An 18,913-nucleotide genomic window follows, 5' to 3' on the forward strand; every position below is an offset into this window, starting at 1 on the left:
CCCTCCCCCTCTCGGTTGACCACCGCAGAGGAGTCGAGCGCGGGCAATCTGCCCGCTGTTATCAGCGCCCCCCCTGCCTCAAATGTCATAAGCGCGACGCTTATGTTGCAGCACACTGAAGCCCCTCTGTCGCTGAGCGACCAGAGTGCGCTTCGCATTCAACCCCTAGCCATTCGTGCAAACGCATGGGCAAGGCTACCCAGGGTTTCGAAGTGGGTGCTAGACATTATAGAAAGAGGCTATTCGCTACAGTTCGGTCGACGCCCGCAACGCAAAGCGGCGCGAATCGATACTACGGTGAAAAAGGAAGTAGCACACCTACTTCGGGCCGAAATAGCGAAGTTACTGAGCAAATGGGCTATAGAACCCCTATCACAATCTCAGAGCGAAGGGGGCATGTACAGCAGATATTTTCTGGTACCCAAAAGACGGGGGTCTCAGACCCATTTTAGATCTAAGACGACTAAACAAAGCACTTCTGAAACGACGGTTCAGAATGCTCACGACCAAGAAAATCCTCTCGCAAATTTGCCAAGGGGACTGGTTCATGTCGATAGATCTGAAAGACGCTTATTTTCAAATACAAATAGCGTCACGTCACAGGCGATTTTTGAGATTCGCCTTCGAGGGCCAGGCATATCAGTACACAGTCCTGCCATTTGGCCTATCCCTGGCACCTCGCGTATTCACGATGTGCATGGATGCAGCGCTCGCACCCCTCAGGCTCCGAGGCATATTCGATCATTCGATCACAGTCGGAGCTCATAGAACACAGGACCATATTACTCGATCACCTCGAGAATTTAGGTCTCACAGTCAATTGGGCAAAGAGTTCACTGTCTCCCAGTCAGAAAATATATTTTCTGGGCACAGATCTGGACTCGCTGTCTATGACAGCACAGCTGTCGCCGCAGCACAGACTAAGTATTCAGCGCATGACAGAGATTTTTCGCCACGGCGCTTTAGTCCCGCTCAAAAAGTTTCAAAGGATGCTGGGTCTCATGGCTTCAGCATCCTCAGTGCTTCAGCTGGGTCTGCTTCGCATGCGCCCGCTGCAGTATTGGTTGAAAGCGCGCGCCGCGCAGAGCTTGGACCTCCGGTCTCGCGCGCCTCAAGGTCGATCAGAAATGCGTCGCAGCTCTGAAACCTTGGACAGTGACCGACTGGTACCGGTCAGGTGTAAGCCTGGGGACTTCCTCGAGTGTGAAGGTGGTATCTACGGACGCCTCAACCTCGGGATGGGGAGCGCTGCTCGAGGGCAGACCGTTATTCGGCCAGTGGTCGGAACGGGAAAAGCTTCTGCATATAAACTGCCTGGAAATGATGGCAGTCGACAGCGCGCTGAGGCGCTTTTGTCCCCAGATAAAAAAGACACCACGTCTTGGTCCGTTCGGACAACATGTCAGTGGTGGCTTATATAAATCACCAAGGAGGTATCAGATCCAGAATCCTTCACAGGCTGACGGAACGCCTCCTGGTCTGGGCTCAGCATAATCTGCGCTCGCTCAGGGCAGCGCATGTGCCCGGCCATCTGAATGTGGGACCAGACAGACTGTCCAGAAACAATCTGCCGACAGGAGAATGGTCTTTACATCCACAGACAGTCAAAATGCTATGGAGGACATTTGGCAGAGCGGAAATAGACCTATTTGCGTCTCAAGAGAACGCTCATTGTCAGGAATTCTTCTCCAAGAGCAGGGATGCGCTGGCTCACGTCTGGCCCCGCTGCCCGCTCTATGCGTTTCCCCCTGTCACGCTCCTACCCCAGGTGTTAGAGCGAATCAGGGAGAGCGGATGCCCAGTGCTACTCGTCGCCCCATTTTGGACAAACCAAGTCTGGTTTCCAGTCCTGATGCAGCTGACGAGTACCGCCCCGTGGCCGATACCGGTGAGGAGGGATCTCCTCTCGTAGGCGAACGGCTCGATCTGGCATCCTCGCCCGGAGCTTAGGTCCCTACATGTGTGGGCCATCAACGGGTACCCGTTAACCTCCCAGCGGGAGTGTTAAACACGATCACGCAGGCTAGAGCTCCATCTACGAGGCGGCTCTATTCCTCAAAATGGTCTGTGTTCACTAGCTGGTGTACAGCGAGTGGCACTTCACCCTCACGCTGTGGGGTGCCGGAGGTTCTCTCCTTTTTACAAGAGCTTCTGGATAAGGGCAGAACCCCATCCACGCTCAAAGTTTATGTGGCGGCCATAGCAGCGTTCGCTGAACCACCGCTTGGCCAGTCATTAGGAAGGAACGATCTGGTTATTCGCTTCCTTAGAGGAGCTAAGAGGCTGAACCCTCCCAGACCACCCTCAGTTCCCGTTTGGGACCTTTCCACGGTTCTGGAAGCCATGAAAGGTGCCCCATTCGAGCCAATACAGTCAATAGACCTGAAACTCTTGTCTTTCAAAACAGTGTTTCTTCTGGCTCTCGCTTCAGTGAAGCGCATAGGGGATTTGCAAGCGCTCTCAGTAAGCGCGACGTGTATGGAGTTTGGGCCGAATGACTCGAGAGTCATACTCAAACCAAAGCACGGATATGTTCCTAAATCCCTCAACACACCGTTTAGGGCACAGGTTATCTCCCTGTCGGCCCTGCCGGTATCTGAAGAGGAAGGGGACGCAGGCTTCCTTTGCCCGGTCAGGGTGTTAAGAGCCTATGTGTCTCGCTCGTCTGTTTTCAGACAGATGGAGCAGCTCTTTGTTTTGTTCAGCGGACGTTCTAAGGGACTAGCTGCGTCAAAACAGAGTCTATCCAGATGGATAGTTGATGCTATAGCGCTAGCTTACACATCCAAGGGCCTGCAATGCCCGATAGGTGTCAAAGCACACTTCACAAGAGGCATGCCTCGTCGTGGGCTTGGTCCAGTGGGATTGCCTTGCAAGATATCTGTATGGCGGCAGGCTGGGCCTCCCCGTCTACATTTATAAGGTTTATAACCTCGAGGTTCCCGCTTTACAAGCTAGGTTGCTCTCGGTTTAAATTTTCAGTATTGCCCGCCCGATCCTATCGGCTCAGGATGCTGAAACCGCTAGAGCGTCGATCACTGATCGTATGTATACTTCTGTGGGCAGTGCGTAAGTCCCCCATATTTATCAGTCCAGGCCGTGTTCGCCCTGGCTGTGTGGAACACTTAATATAATATGCTCTTATCAGAGCTCTATATTACAGGAATGATGCTATTCTAGCCCCTCTTCCCGGATTCTCTGTGAGTCCCTTGTGATTAGGCACTGTATGAGCCCCGGGCACCTGCCCTTGGGACTTTAGTGTTATGTCTCAAGCACGCACGGCATTTTACATTGTGTTCCCCTAGCGTAAGATATCTTACGCAAGTACGAGAGACCTCTCGTAAGAGAACGTACTCGGTTACTAACGTAACCTCGGTTCTCTCTAGAAGAGGGAACGACTTGCGTATCTTGCCGTGCATGCGTCATGTTCTGATTCGCTTCAGCGATGAAAAACTGACCAAACCAGCCTCTCTGGGCCGTATTTATAGCCCTGGCCCCACCCGATTTCGGCGGGACATGACGTAATGGGCGCGAAGCGCCCTCATTGGTTCTAACGTCATGAGGAGCCTCTATCGATAGGCTGGTGCAGTTGCCGCAGAGCAGCCAATGGGCGCGCGAGCTGTCTCGCCCATATCTGCATGCTGCTGCAATGCGTTTTACATTATTGCAAAATTAAGGATAATTTTTGGCTTCAATATCTCGAGGAAAAGAGGTTTTCCCCTAGCGTAAGATATCTTACGCAAGTACTCGTTCCCTCTTCTAGAGAGAACCGAGGTTATGTTAGTAACCGAGTACGTTTTAAAGAAAGATAGTGCAAGCACACTTTTCAAGCAAAACATTTTCACAAAAACATTTAGATTGACTTGACACATTTAACTTGAAGAGAACTGATTTCATATACATTTACTTAAAAAAAAAACATCTTGTGAATCGTTGGTAAACTTTGCTGTTCTTGTTTGCAGAATCCACTTGGTTTTTGTTGTGTAATGCAATGAAATTCATGCTATTTTAAGGCTTAAGGATGCAAATACTTTTTAGGGCCACTGTTATGACAGTCACCAAAGCAGGTTAACTATAAGTCATAGTAATTTAATGAATAATTACCGTTATTCTTAAAAGTGGTTCCATTCACAACTGGTGTCTCCCCACATGCCACATTAATGTCTTTAGATTCAGTTCCTTTGAAATAGCAAATAAACATGTCAAGACTCTTTTGGTTTTAAACAAGGACTGTTAAATTGTTAAAGTAGTTTTCTCCATCACAAAATCTTTAAAACACTAGCAAATTGAATCTATTTTACCTTTTAGCATCAGATATGTTCCGGAGCTAAATTCTATTAAATTCAAGAACACCGTCCCACAATAGTATATTCCGATGTCCTACTTGGTCATAGCTGTGATGTTCAGATGAAAAGATCCTTTGCTTGCTGAAAAATTGAATCTCCCATTTTTAAATTCATCCTTAAATTCTATATTGTTCCAATAATTGTATGCAATAGGCCGAGGGATCTGCCCAATGCTCTGTTTATACCAAACCATTGTGTTGGCATAACTTTTTTTCGAGAAGCATTTGATGGTAACATCATCTCCCAGCTGGAATGTTTGTAACAAGACATTTTCACCACTGTGATCAGGTCGGACTCCAGCTAAAACAGAACAGTGAGGTTTCATTTAAACACTAAATATATGCATACATGGAACTGACTAATAAATACATATACATTTAGACAGTGGAAAGGGGAAAAAAGCTACTTATGAGCCCAAAAGATCAAAATGGCCCAAAATATCATGTTTGAAGCAATGGATATGTGAAAATGCTCTTTAGAAGACTTGCATGTGATGTGATAGGTCACTTTCACCTAGTTCCATTTCCAATGAATAGCTTTCCACATGTGACCACACTGCAAAAGTAAGTTTCATCACTGGCGAGGCTTTTGGGGACTTTGTGCACGCAGTTCTGTACAGTCGATCCAGACACAGAGATCTTTTTGTATCCAGACACATTTGTTTTGTATGTTATCTACTTCCTATTCAACAGTAGGAGCTGCACAGCTATAAAAAAAAATAATAATCGTTGCCCAGGGGTGTTACTGAAATGACTCTAGTCCTGTAGATGGCAGTAATGCTCCCTTAAGCTGGTTTAAGAAAGAAAGAAGAGAAAAACCAACAGTGGGACAGGGAGACTCAAGGGAGACATTTATATAACATTCAAAATAAAGTTGGTTCTGTTAAGAATAGAGGAGGGAATAGAAAAGAAGAAATAGTTATGGCCAGATTAAGAATAGGTCTCAGTAATCTGAATACACTATACATTTTTAGGGAAGCACCCAACTGGTTTTTGTGATTATTGTAAGGTTTTAGAAAACTATAGAACATGTGCTTATGATTTGCAGGTCTATTTCTATTATATCCAATTACTCGATCAAAATAATCGACAGATTACCAAAATAATCATTAGTGACAGCCCTAGATTAATGTTTAAGTTATAATAACCTACAACATAATCAATTCCTCTGGTATTTCTCTATTTCATTTTCCAACTAACTTCCATGCTGAGAAGACAACTATCAGTACACTTACTTAGAGATTTGACGGGGGTGGGGGGAGGAGTGTTTTTGACCTATTACTGGTTTGTCCAGTTTATCAACATTAAACAACATGATCAAAACAGAGATAGATTTGACGGGGGTGGGGGGAGGAGTGTTTTTGACCTATTACTGGTTTGTCCAGTTTATCAACATTAAACAACATGATCAAAACAGAGATAGTCCAAACATGCATCAGCTTTAGTTTCTCCTTCAATGGAAAGAAGCCATTTTATGAAATGCAACCATTTTCATGAACACATAATTTTAAATCTGCAGTAAAGACACAAAAAAAAGACTGAGAGAAGAACTGATCACTGAGAAGGATTAATTATTATTTCAAGCAATATATTTTATGTGGATTTTACAATGGCAGACGGTAAGAGACATCAAATGAAGCATTTTCAAGAAAAATTTAAGGATGTGGTGATTCTTCTTTCTCTTCTTTTGTAATCAAACGCTTTAAAATCATTTTCATGAAAATTAATTAAAAATATAAATACAATGTTTAGTAGATAATTAGTCAAAATATATCAATACTTTGTCATCCTCTTCCTGCTTTTCTTTTACAGAATTGCGGTTAGTGTTATTAGGAGGACATAGGAGTGGTAAGAGTAGTGTGGCACACTCCTTTTTAAATGTTAAATGTGAATCTGATCAAATGACCACACAGTGTGTGAAGATGGAAGGAAACACACACGGCAGGAAAATCATTCTTGTGGACACCCCAGGCTGGTGGAAGTGTTATCAGTTGTGTGACACCCCAGAGCGCCTGAAAGCAGAACTTGTTAGGAGCACCAGTATCTGTCCACCGGGACCTCATGTTTTCCTCCTGGTGATAGAGGTTGATTCTGCTTTCTCAGAGAAGCACGGGAAAGCAGCCGAGGGTCACATGCAGTTCATTAGTGAAGACACCTCGTGAGCTTAGAATTATAAGGTTCTATCTCCACTTTTGGTCAAATTGAGTTTTTGACATAATCTGATCCATTAGGTGTTTATTAATGCCTGTGTGGTGTTATTTTTGTAAAAAAATATTTTGTTAGTAGTTATTAATCAAATAAAAAGGTTCCATCTCTCCATTGCCAGCTGGGATTTAAAAACTTTGATGCTCAATATCTCGGAACTACCCTAAACGGAGATAGAACCTTATAATTCTAAGCTCACGACCTGGGATCAAACCATTATAGTCTTCACAAAACTCAAACATTTGGGTGACAAAACTATAGAGCAATATGTAGAACGTGAAGGGGAAAACTTGAACAAGCTTACTCAAAAATGTGGAAACAGATATGTTGGTTTTGACACTGACCTGGATAGAGATGGTTCCCAGGCGAAAGAGCTATTTAGGCAGATAGAGAAACTTGTTGCTGAAAACAATGGCCGTTTTTTTAAAGCTGATGCAAGAAGGCTGATGGATTTGGAGATTAAAATAAAAAATGTGGAAGAGAGAGAAACTGCCAGAGCACACCAAGTTTTGGAGAAGAAAAGAAAACTGGAAGAAATAAAAAGTGATGCCGGTCAGTCTCCAATTTTAGTTTGTTGTTATTTTACTCAGTATAACCATAAATTATATTGCATAAAAATGATCAATTGTTGTTTACATTGCAATCAGCTGTAGCCTACAACATAGACAAATTATACAGTATATTAAAATCTCTAAATGAGACAAGTGAAGTTTGTTATAAAAAAAATACAATTATATTTTAATAGTTTATTATAATATATTTATAAATATAAAATATTGTATTATAATATTATAAATAATATTTATTTATTTATTTATAAATATTATAAATATTTCACAATTCTATATATTTTAAATATATTATAAAATACATCTTTTCAACAGAAGCAGAGCATGATGTTACACCTCTGAATATTGTGCTGCTCGGCTGGGTCCTGTCAGGCAAGACATTAGCTTGCAGTGCCATCTTGGGTGATGACATTTCATTTGATAAGACTGTGAAGTGTGTCAGAACATGTGGAGAAGTGAATGGAAGACAGGTCACTGTGGTGGACACACCAAGCTTTTGGAAATTTCTTCCGTATCAACTGAACGCAGATTCAGTGAATACTGAGATCTTGAAGGCAATGGATTCTTCCCCCCATGCAATCCTCTTGGTTATACCGGCAGACACGTCGTTTTCAGAAGAGCAGATGGAAATCATATTAGAAAACATGAGACCACTTGGTGAAAAGGTCTGGAGGCAAACCATGGTGCTCTTCACATGTGGAGTAAGAATGGGAAACAAACCTATTGAGTACCACATTGAAAGTGAAGGGGACGCCCTTGTGGGACTCGTCGAGATGTGCGGGAACCGATATCATGTGTTTGAGAGCATGAGAGAAGATCGCACCCAAGTAAATCAGTTACTGGAGAAGATTGAGGAAATGATAAAGGAAAGTGCTCTGCTGGAAATCAATGATGAACATCAGGGAAAGAAAAAGAAGTCCCAAGAAAGAGAAACCCTATCTGAGTGGCTTCGAGTTGAGGATATAAAAAAATTACTTAATGAAGAATGGGAGAGGAGTGATGCTGTGATGAAAGAGATGTTGAAAACAATGAGCCCACAAAGATTTGTCAGAAGTGGAAGAAGTTTAGATGTACCTCTGAATTGTATGTGTAATTTTTTGCAATACATTTATTTTCTCACTTTTACTCACTTTAATTGCCTCATTATGCTTTCGCTTGCAGTTAGTGGAGAAGTAATAAATACAGAATTATTTATCAACAAACACCAGCTGAAAGATGCACTTGAGAGGGAATGGAATCGTCGGGAAGCAGTAGACATGGCTAGGAAACAGTATAAACTAAAATATCTGGATGCCAATGGTAAGTACAGAAAAAAATTATATGATTCACTAATTTGGAAGTTTGGCTGAGAGTGGCTGGTAGCTAATAAAGTTCTGTGCTGCCAACAAACAGATTGCAAATTCAACTACCAAGTCACGTACTTAAGTTTCTTTTGAAAAACTGTCAAAAATGTCAAATAACCAAAGCTTTGTTTTATTTCCTTATAGCAGAGATGTCCTCATGTGCAGATGAAGAGGACATAAAGATGTCTTTGGCTAAGGTGCATGACTGGTATCAGAGGCTTCCTTCATCAGACTATGGAAGTGTTTCCAGCTATGAAGAACATGACAAGACTGAACAGGATAGAGATTAATCATGAAGACAATCTGAAAATGTTTAAATTTTACAATATTTGTCATGCAGTTATTATTATAGAATGCATCATAATGTATCATACAAACAGATTGATTTTTTTTTATTATCTTTCACTTCATTGATCCATTAATCTGCTTTAACAAACACTAGCTGGGTGCACACTGTGCGATTTGGCCGTCTGAGACAAATGTTCGGACAAGTTTTCTTGCGTGCGTCCATTTTTTAACGCATCTTGACTGTCGTACAGTCTGACATTAATGACAACTGAGATCTTACAGTGTGACATGGTTTACAGCGATGATCACGTTCGTACAGTCTGACAAGTAACAATCGTAAAAGTGTGCACCCGGCTTAATGCCCGGTTTCACAGACATTAGAATTAGGCATTAGTTCAATTAGGACATTTAAAGGGGTGGTTGATTATGATTTCACTTTTTTTAACTTTAGTTAGTGTGTAATGTTGCTGTTTGAGCATAAACAACATCTCCAAAGTTACAACGCTCAAAGTGCAAAGCAAAGGGAGATATTTTATTTTAAAGAAATTGCTGGCTGGTAGGGACTACAGGACATTCCTCCCGGGTTAGTGACATCACTAATCCCAAAATTTACATAAACCCTCATGACAGAATATGCTAATCAATGACTAGAAGATAACTACACATAAGCTACATAAATCATGTTGTAACTTCTTGAGTCTCTTCATCTTTGTCTGACTCCAGTTTGAATATAGAAGGTTAAAAGTTTTTGATATTTTTAGAACATAAGCTGTTGTAGCTCCGCCCCTTGTGCTGGGAGCAGCAGCTCATTTGCATTTAACCTGTTAACCCTCACCAGTGCGTCGGCGCACTGAAGCCTTTTTTTATTTATTTAGTTCAAAGTTACTATCAGATTAAATGTTTTACCTTGACAAACTATACATCATTAAAAAGATATAAGACTCAAGTTTCAGTATTTGACAACTATTGTATTCTGAGAAACTTATAGTGACAGTTATGTCTTATTTTGTGTCAGGAGTTATGAAATGGAAAAAATGCGTTGATACCTTTAATATGAATTATGAGCGTCAGCTGGTCCATTCAGAAAAAAAATCTCCGTGCTGTTGTCATGACAGCGATTCACAAAACAACGTCCCTCAGGGCTTTTAGCTCAAAAATGTGCAGACTTGGAGAAATATTGATATATTCTCATAGATTCACATCATATTTCTATAGACAGGAATAATATTTATTGAATTTATACCCAAATGCGTCGATGTAATCATTATGAGCGCTTCTTACTGAGATGTGCTGTGTTTTCAATTCATACCTATAGCCTGAGGGCGCTATATGCACAATAATACTCCATATATGGAACATGAAGAAGAGACATAATCATGTGACCTTCAAGGACGTCACTGGTAGCAGCTACACACAAAGCTAACACAGAGATCGCTGTAATATGCAGATATAGTCGTTTTGAAGACAATAAACATGATTGCAAATGATATTTGAGTGTTCTTCAAGCAATGCCAGGTATTTTTATAATAATAGATTATATTTATAATGTAATGCTAATCGATATAGACTTTATCATCGTGCATACTATAAATAATATATTTTCTTTCTGATTTTTTTTTTATCTGAAGCCAAATTAGATCACAGAAGATTATTTAAAACAATCGACTTGCGTTATAAAATAATTTTGAAGCACAAACATAGTTTTAATCTCATAAATGGTCGTGTATTGATGGTGTGCTAAGCTAACATGCTAGCTAGCTCAGGTGCACCTGTCACCTAGAAGTTATTCTTTTATGGGTTTTTTTTCTAAATAGTAATGCTTTTCTGAAATGTTTTAGTGCATTTGATACAGTTTCAAATATAAGTGAGAACTTTGATAAAATAAATTAGGGACTGAAACCCTATGAATAGCCTGTGAATAGCCAGTCGTTATTAACTATAATGCAGACAAAAGATATGCATATTTAGATCCATAACCAGGCTGGAGAGGTGTGTGAATGTGTACTGGGGAGACTGAGACTGAATGGGGCTCGTTTGCACCACAAAACAATAGAGACAATAGACTGAATAGATGACTTAGATGATGACTAAACATCAGTAGCATTTTTAGAATCTAATCAAAATAAAGTAATTTGACATGATCTTGAAAAACATTTAACCAAATACAGAGTTTTAGACTTATCATTTTCAGATTTTAAATATAACATGGTCACACATATGGCTTTAGCTGCAGTGCATTTCTAGATTGCTCCAGGGCCCACTTCAATTTTATTTTCATGAATATGTTTAATAAAAATAAATTTCTAATAACTTTACAAAACTTTGAAGCTATTTAAAAAATGTTTTTTTCATTATGACAATAATTAATTCTACATTTACAATAAACTACCAGGTGTCAGCTTTCAAATGAGATCATACTTGTGCTTTTAGTACAAAGGGTTCATGAACTGTATCTGTTTCAGTTTGGGTATGTCATTTCTGGGGATTTTTCAAAAGTGGCGTTGCAGCTTAACAGGTTAAAGGGACAGACATAAAAACGGTGCATTCCCCATTTTTAACATGCTATATAAAAATATCTGTGGGGTATTTTGAGCTAAAACTTCACATACACACTCTGGCGACATCAGAGACTTATTTTACATCTTGTGAAAATGGCATTATACCACCCCTTTAAGTGGCTTTTATAAATGTGCCTCAGAAGAAAACAAAACATTATTTAGACAAAAAAAGTTAAACTGACAGTTTAAAATATATCAGTGCAAGTTGCTTAAAGTTAAAACAGCTCAAACATACAATTTAGTCTGTGACTAGACTTGAGCCTTGTCTGTGAAACCGGGCGTAAGTATTTCTATACAGCACACAAAAGTTATTCAAAGTAAAATTTGGAGGAACTCCGTTTACATATGTACAGTAATGGGTGCTTTTGAAATATCAATATTAATAATACATGTTTATAAAAAGGCAAATCATTTTGTGAAGATAAATGTCCAATCATCTGTTAAATCATGTGATCTGTCGGCTTGTAGTTCACTTCACTGTATTCAGATGTTTTCACTGTATTCAGTCTGTTGTTTGATCATCTTCTGGCTGGAGGGACGGAGGCAAAACTCACATCTTTGCTTGAGAATCAAATTACATTTCTTATGTTAAAATTTGTAATATTTAATGGATTAGAAGTACATTATAGTACAGAAGAAAATTACCTCACATGACGTAGATGCTAGATTTGTAGATCCTTCAAAATTTGCACTAAATTATAGTTAAACTTTGACAGACACATTTGTGATTGAATATTTAAAGAGTTTGTACATCATATTTGTATATTAGACTGTATACGACTGGATCAATGGCCTATTCAATTAAACTCTTAACGCTTAACTGTTGCCTTTGGCTTGCTCAGTTGGGGATATTTTGGGGATATTTAATTTAATTTTATCAATCAATAAATTCCTCTTGAAACAAACTTTGTTGTATTATTTTAATTTAATACTGTGAAGCTGCTTTGATGCAATCTGTATTGTGAAAAGCGCTATACAAATAAACTTGACTTGACTTGACTTGACTTAACTGAAGTGTGGGTGAAATTTTACCTCTATGCCTGTTTCCCCAGCGTTTGCAGTGAACAACAAGGAGACAATTTACATAAATTAGACAATTCACTGTAGTACAGTCTGACATTAATGACAACTGAGATCTTACAGTATGACATGGTTTACAGCGATGATCACGTTTGTACAGTCTGACAAATGAAGACAATTACTATCACAAAAACAACACTGGAGGATATCAAGCAAATTAACACAGGATCCCATACTTTTTGATTGTTGCTGTCTGAAATGGAGAAAAAGATTTTTTTTTAAATATAAAATAAAAATTAGTTATTAAAATACTGTTAATATACATTACTAGAACTGCTAGCTATGTGTTGAGAATATACTTTTCCATGACTTGAAACTGTATTCAGTGGCCCAAAAAAAATTTTTAACACTCAAACCACATACTTAAAGATAAATGAATGGCTTTGCATTAGATAACAAAGCGTCAAACCAAGTGGGACTCGTTTTAAAGAAAGATAGTGCAGGCACACTTTTCAAGCAAAATATTTTCACAAAAACATTTAGATTATGATAACTTGAAGAGAACTGACTTCATACATTTACTTAAAAAAACATCTTGTGAATCGTTGGTGAAACTTTGCTGTTCTTGTTTGCAGAATCCAGTTGGTTGGATATTTTGTTGTGTAATGCAATGAAATTCATGCTATTTTAAGCGTGGCTTAAGGATGCAAATACTTGTTATGGCCACTGTTGTGAAAAGTGGTTCCATTCACAACTGGTGTCTCCACAGTTTTAAGTCAGTCTCTTCCTGTTTCAAACAAGGAATGTTAAATTGTTAAAGTAGTTTACTCCAACACAAAATCTTTAAAACACAAGCAAATTAAATCTATTTTACCTTTTAGCATCAGATATGCTACAGAGATAAATTCTATTAAATTCAAGAACACCATCCCACAATAGTATATTCCGATGTCCAGATTAAGAAGAATAGGTCTCAGTAATTTGAATAATACACTATACATTTTAGGGAAGCACCCAACTGTTTTTTGTGATTATTTTAAGGTTTTAGAAAACCTCTCCGGTTACTATCCCTGAGAGGCGGGAACGAGACACTCCGTCCGCGTGACGTATATGGGAACTGTATTAAATCCCGCCGTGAGCAGTGAAGATAAGCCCAGATAACGGGGTCAAGCTACACCCACACGTTAGAGCATGTTGGGCAAGTTACTTTTAAAAAGTAATTCGTTTCAGTTACTAGTTACTTCTTCCAAAAACTAACTAAATTAGTTACCCAGTTACAAATTATAAAAGTAACTAGTTACTTCAGAAAGTAACTATTGCGTTACTTTCAAGTAAATTTTTAAATGCTCAAATGTGACCCCACCTCCACCCCTCTTTAACGGAACTTAAAATACATGTGCATGTTCAATTATTTATGATAAATCTGAATATTATAATGAAATGGACACTTAATACAATACATTATTAACAGTGTACACAAATCTAAACTATTTGAATGTTGCTGTGGGACAAAGTGAGACTAGCCTCCAATCAAATGCCATGTATGTAGATATTATGTTTATATAGTGGATCGATACAAATAACACAATAGATGTTTTGGAACTTTTGATATTTATTGCTCCTCAACGGGCCACAACTGAGCAAAATTATGCTTGTTAAGCACTATACCAAAAATAAATAACAAGTATATACACTCTTTGTAGTGCAAATAAAACAAACAAAAACTTCAGACAATTGGTAGATATACTGTAGTATTTTCTTCCTCGAAAAAGTAGAACAGTGTAACTATATGAGGTATACCAAGGAAGAACAGTAAAAAAAGTATTTGCCTCTCGGCTCACGCCTGTTTCACACTTCACGCGTTAGCAGAGCATAAGCAGCGCATATTTTTTTCGACGCCCATGTTAACAGATTAGAGTTTCACACCGCATGCAAAGGCGGCGCGGCAGCGCGTAGCAGGAGCAGAGCAGAAGCAGCAGTGCCGCAATCATTTCGGCGCCGAGTCTATTTTTTTCCTCCGGGACCATAAATAGACCACACGCTAACGCGTGCAGTGTGAACCCGGCGTTAAAGAGATCTAGTTGGTCTGATGAAAAAAACAGTTTCAATTATAGTAACGCGCCGCATTTTTTTGCCAGTAACAGTAACGGCATTATTAAGATGGTAAGAGTAATCAATTAGATCACTCGTTATTGAAAAAAGTAATGCCGTTAGTAATGCCGCAGAAGCAGCAGTGCCGCGATTGTTTCAGCGCCGAGTCTATTTTTGCCTCCGGGACCATAAATAGACCACATGCTAACGCGTGCAGTGTGAACCCGGCGTTAGAGATCTAGTTGGTCTGATGAAAAAAACTGCTTAAATTATAGTAACGCGCCACATTTTTTGGCAGTAACAGTAATGGCATTATTAAGATGGTAAGAGTAATCAATTAGATCACTCGTTACTGAAAAAAGTAATGCCGTTAGTAACTCGCATCTGATAGACAGAACTAGACCATGAAACGTCTGCTCCTACCTTATCAGAATTTGCATATCCCAGCGCAATGAAAGCGAAGGCTGCACTGATTTAGCCTGGGTTTCCCCATGCTGCCTTGCTCGCAGCGCGATTTTATTCACGCTGCTAGGCAGCCTGGACACCATGGACCAGATTTTCCCCTGAAAAAGTGAACCAATCACAGAACGGGGAGGGAGCAGCAAGATGATGACGACACCAAAGCAGTTTGTTTATATCTATGGATCCAACATGGCATCAGACTCGACGTTACCTTCTACCCTCATGTTTATCTTGCACAAATGGTAATATTCGCTAAACTCCATCGTGTACAAATAAATCTTTGACCCATGGTCTTTTTCCTCGTCGAATTTCTAACGCTCTACATACGTCATCTGGTATAATTGAAGCGATTGGCTATGAGCTACGTAAAGGCGCATTTGATAGACATTCATAGCGCCCAATAAACGGCTCTGGGCATTCGTAAACCATGTCTCAAATACGAGAAAATGAACATGTGGTTCCCAGACCAAGTCTCAAATGAGACTTGGTCTGACGTTAGCCAGGCTAGCACTGATTAGGGCGGACACAACACAATAAGCACTCAAGCATGAGAGTTAAACACAGTGTCGACGGCGTTTGCGGTGATAGCTGCATCAACCTTAATAGCCATAACACAGAGTTAGCAACATAATGGTAACTACTGCATAGCTGGTTATAACAGTTTTTAAAATACATGAGTAAAAACTCAACTCACCGAAAGCACTTGTGACGCTACAGACTGTCATGATCCTGTTTCTCTTATCTTTATCTGTCTCCATCTGCTGGCCTTTTTCGGTCATTACTTCCCCGCTCTTTCTCTTTGATGCATTATCTCCCTTTCATCTATCTCAGCTGTTTCTCATTCTCTCATCACACACCTGTTTCCCATCTCCTGTCGTTTGTCTCTCTATTTCTAGTTCTCTCTTTCTCTTCTGCTCTGTCGGATTATTTCCTACCGTCACCTGCCTGCCGTGGAGAGTCGCAGAGTGTCCGACGCCTCACCAGTTTCCCTGGTCTCGCTGTGCACCAGTTATCCGGACCTGCCTGTTGAACTACTCATAGTCACTATCTGTGATCTCCTTATTTACGAACTGCCTTTGTTAACCGGCCATTGTTGGCTTTGACTTATTTCTATTAAAGAGAACTGTTTACCTGCCATTTCGCCTTTTGGATTCTCTCTGCATACCGTGACAGACGGTACATCCAGCTTGTAAAAACTGGCAAATGTGTTCTGAGAAGACCAGCCAGCAGCAAGACATAAATCCTGGATAGACATACCTCTAGACCAGGCCCACGAGGAGACGAAAGCCCTCGTCAAATGAGCTCTGATGTTAAGGGGATGTTAATGTCCCCTGGCATTCGTAAGCCAATACAATAGCGTCCACAATCCAGTGAGAAAGTCTCTGTTTTGAGACAGCACGTCGCTTAGTACATCCAAAGCACACGAACAGCTGGTCTGACTGACGAAAGGCGGCCGAGCGATCCACATACATCCGCAAAGCCCTAACAGGGCAAACAGCGCTCTGCGCTGACGGCTCAGCAGAAAAGGCGAGCAAGGAAACAACCTGTGCTCTGAACGGTGTATTGAGTGACTTCGGAACATAGCCAGGTCTCAGCCGGAGAGTGACACTGCAGTCGCCTGGTCCGAAACAGATGCAATCGTCGTTCACCGAGAACGTGTGTAAGTCTCCAAGCCGAGGCGAGAGCAAGAAGTAAGGCCGTCATCAGGGAAAGCTCCTTAACCACAATCGAAGCTAGGGCTCGAACGGTGGTAGAGATAGAGCCCTCAAAACCAGAGCAAGATGATCCCACGGCGGCACGGAGGGCGGATGATTATGATTTGCCGTCAACCAGGGAACAAAAAGCAGCAATAGCGGCCACATACACCTTCAGCGTGGATGGCAAACTCCCGCTATCCATTCTGTGCTGTAGAAAGTGCAAAACATCCGACACGGAACAGATCCCCGGGTCAATATCGATGTCCTGGCACCATTTCATAAAAACTCCCCATCTCAGAGCGCAGAGGCACCTGGTAGAAGGCGAGTGTGCCCAGCTCTCGTGAATGCAGAGTGTCCCGCTCATTCAAGGTCCCCGCAGTGGCCACCAGTGGTGGAATGTAACGAAGTACAAATACTTTGTTACTTTACTTAAGTAAATTTTTCACGTATCTGTACTTTACTTAAGTAGAATCAATAGTGCATACTTTTGACTTTTACTTCGTTACTTTTTGCAGCAATTATTATACTTTCTACTCCACTACATTTCTACAAGGTTTCGTTACATTTTCGGATCAGTTTTTCCCCTGCCAAAACAGGGATTGAAAAAAATCTCCATGTTTTCGGTGCTGACGCGTTGGTGGCGCTGCCAATAAAGCACCTAAAAGCTGTCACAAAGAACCGGCAAAAGTAATGAATATGTCAAATATAGCAAGGAGACATTTTAATTGTTTATTAATAAACAAGTGTTTTCTGTGTCGGCTGCAAAGATGAGGTTGACAATACTGATACGCGATCTTCGCAGTAGTGAACGCGCCAGAGAGAAATGCGCATTTCATACGGATGACATAAGCAGAGCAGTCTGTTTTCTTTCGTTTTGAATTGTTCTGTTTAAAAGTACACATTTAAAGCTGTCTAAAGATATATTTATCAGGTCTGTGAGGCAAGTAGGATACCTTATACGCTGAGTTTCGGTTCATTTATGAGACGCACTTCAGTTCACTCGCCGGCGCCTACGTGTCGTGATTATCTGTTTTCTACTATATTTACTTCTTATTTATTAAATCCTGGCAATTGGTTGATGAAACATTGATTAAAATTAAGATACAATTAATACAAAACGAAATTCACTTTAAAAAAAGGCTTTGTGCTTTCTGTTTGAGGTCTCAGTGAAAGTTTTAAAGCAGTCTTTTAGTGCCGCTTTCAGAGCGGTCACGTCTGTAACATTTTTTCCTCAAATGGGAAAAATTTAATAAAATGAACATTTTATGTTCTGTGGAGGCCAACCCTTCTTCATCCGGTGGGTATTACTTTTGGTTTGCGCAGTGTAATTCACAGAATTACAAAAAAATATTTTGCTACCTAAAAGTTAAAGATTTTTTGTGTCCCGTAACGCATGTGTAGCCTTTTCTATTTCCCATTAAATATAAAACGCATACTGATATTTTTCAATATGTATTAAATGCATTTTCTGAGAATTTATATTTCAAGTTTTTACTGCAAATGTCCCGTTTATAACGATGGAATTGCCCAATATTAAATAAATAATTAAATCCTCAACTAGTTTTGTGGTGTAGGTCTATGTACTGTATTGTATAATGTTAACTTCAAAAAAGGGGTGTGTCGCGATTCTGCCTTCTCACACCGCGACACAGGTTCGTAGATCTGAGTGTAGTGATTTCGGATTCATATTGCATATTGTTACAGCCCTATTCCATGCCGTTCCGCTAGTACGGCAAGAATTTCATCATTTGTAAAACCACGATCGATACTCCTTAATCTGTTCATAATTCATCATGTGTCGGGTCGCGTGCGTCAGATCAATGAGCGTGCCAGTCGGCAAGTCATAATTTCGATTTAGTTATGTCATAATTATGACTTTTAAAGTCATAATTTCGATTTAGTAAATCATAAATTCGACATTTTATGTCATAATAATGATTTAATAATGTCATAATTTCGAGTTTTTATGCTCGTTTTTTTTTTCTTATGTGGTGGGAATGGGCTTCCATACAATTGCGACTTTATTTCTCAGAATTGCGACTTTATATCTCAGAATTCTGACTTTTTTTCTCAGAATTCTGACTTTATATCTCGCAATTCTGACTTTATATCTCACAATTCTGACTTTTTTTCTCAGAATTCTGACTTTATATCTCACAATTCTGACTTTATATCTCACAATTCTGATCCCCGGGTCAAAAAAAGTCAGAATTTTCTGTGGCGGAAACAAGCTTCCATAATTTAATTATGCACCTGACCTGCCGGCTGATGATGTATTTATTACATCAAGAAAACACGAATACAACACACTGCACATGGATGAATACATTTATTA

At 40.1% G+C, this 18,913-nt stretch overlaps 2 protein-coding genes across 2 annotated transcripts in view; both read left to right on the forward strand.

Annotated features, from left to right (window-relative positions):
* Nucleotides 1-18,913, forward strand: part of LOC309488182 (GTPase IMAP family member 8-like) — a 72,398-nt gene that overhangs the window by 34,951 nt on the left and 18,534 nt on the right. The window lies entirely within an intron of this gene.
* The window catches only part of LOC309488245 (uncharacterized protein), a 30,691-nt gene continuing 18,534 nt past the window's right edge, over nucleotides 6,757-18,913 (forward strand). Inside the window, exons 1-4 of the mRNA XM_082156354.1 lie at nucleotides 6,757-7,102; nucleotides 7,435-8,202; nucleotides 8,281-8,418; nucleotides 8,607-8,830. Coding sequence (XP_082012480.1) covers nucleotides 6,997-7,102; nucleotides 7,435-8,202; nucleotides 8,281-8,418; nucleotides 8,607-8,752 — 1,158 coding nt within the window. The 5' untranslated portion in view covers nucleotides 6,757-6,996 and the 3' untranslated portion in view covers nucleotides 8,753-8,830. The remainder of the gene's footprint in view (nucleotides 7,103-7,434; nucleotides 8,203-8,280; nucleotides 8,419-8,606; nucleotides 8,831-18,913) is intronic.

This window comes from Leuciscus leuciscus, assembly GCF_965113295.1.
Source record: "Leuciscus leuciscus genome assembly, chromosome: 2".
NCBI lineage: Eukaryota > Metazoa > Chordata > Actinopteri > Cypriniformes > Leuciscidae > Leuciscus > Leuciscus leuciscus.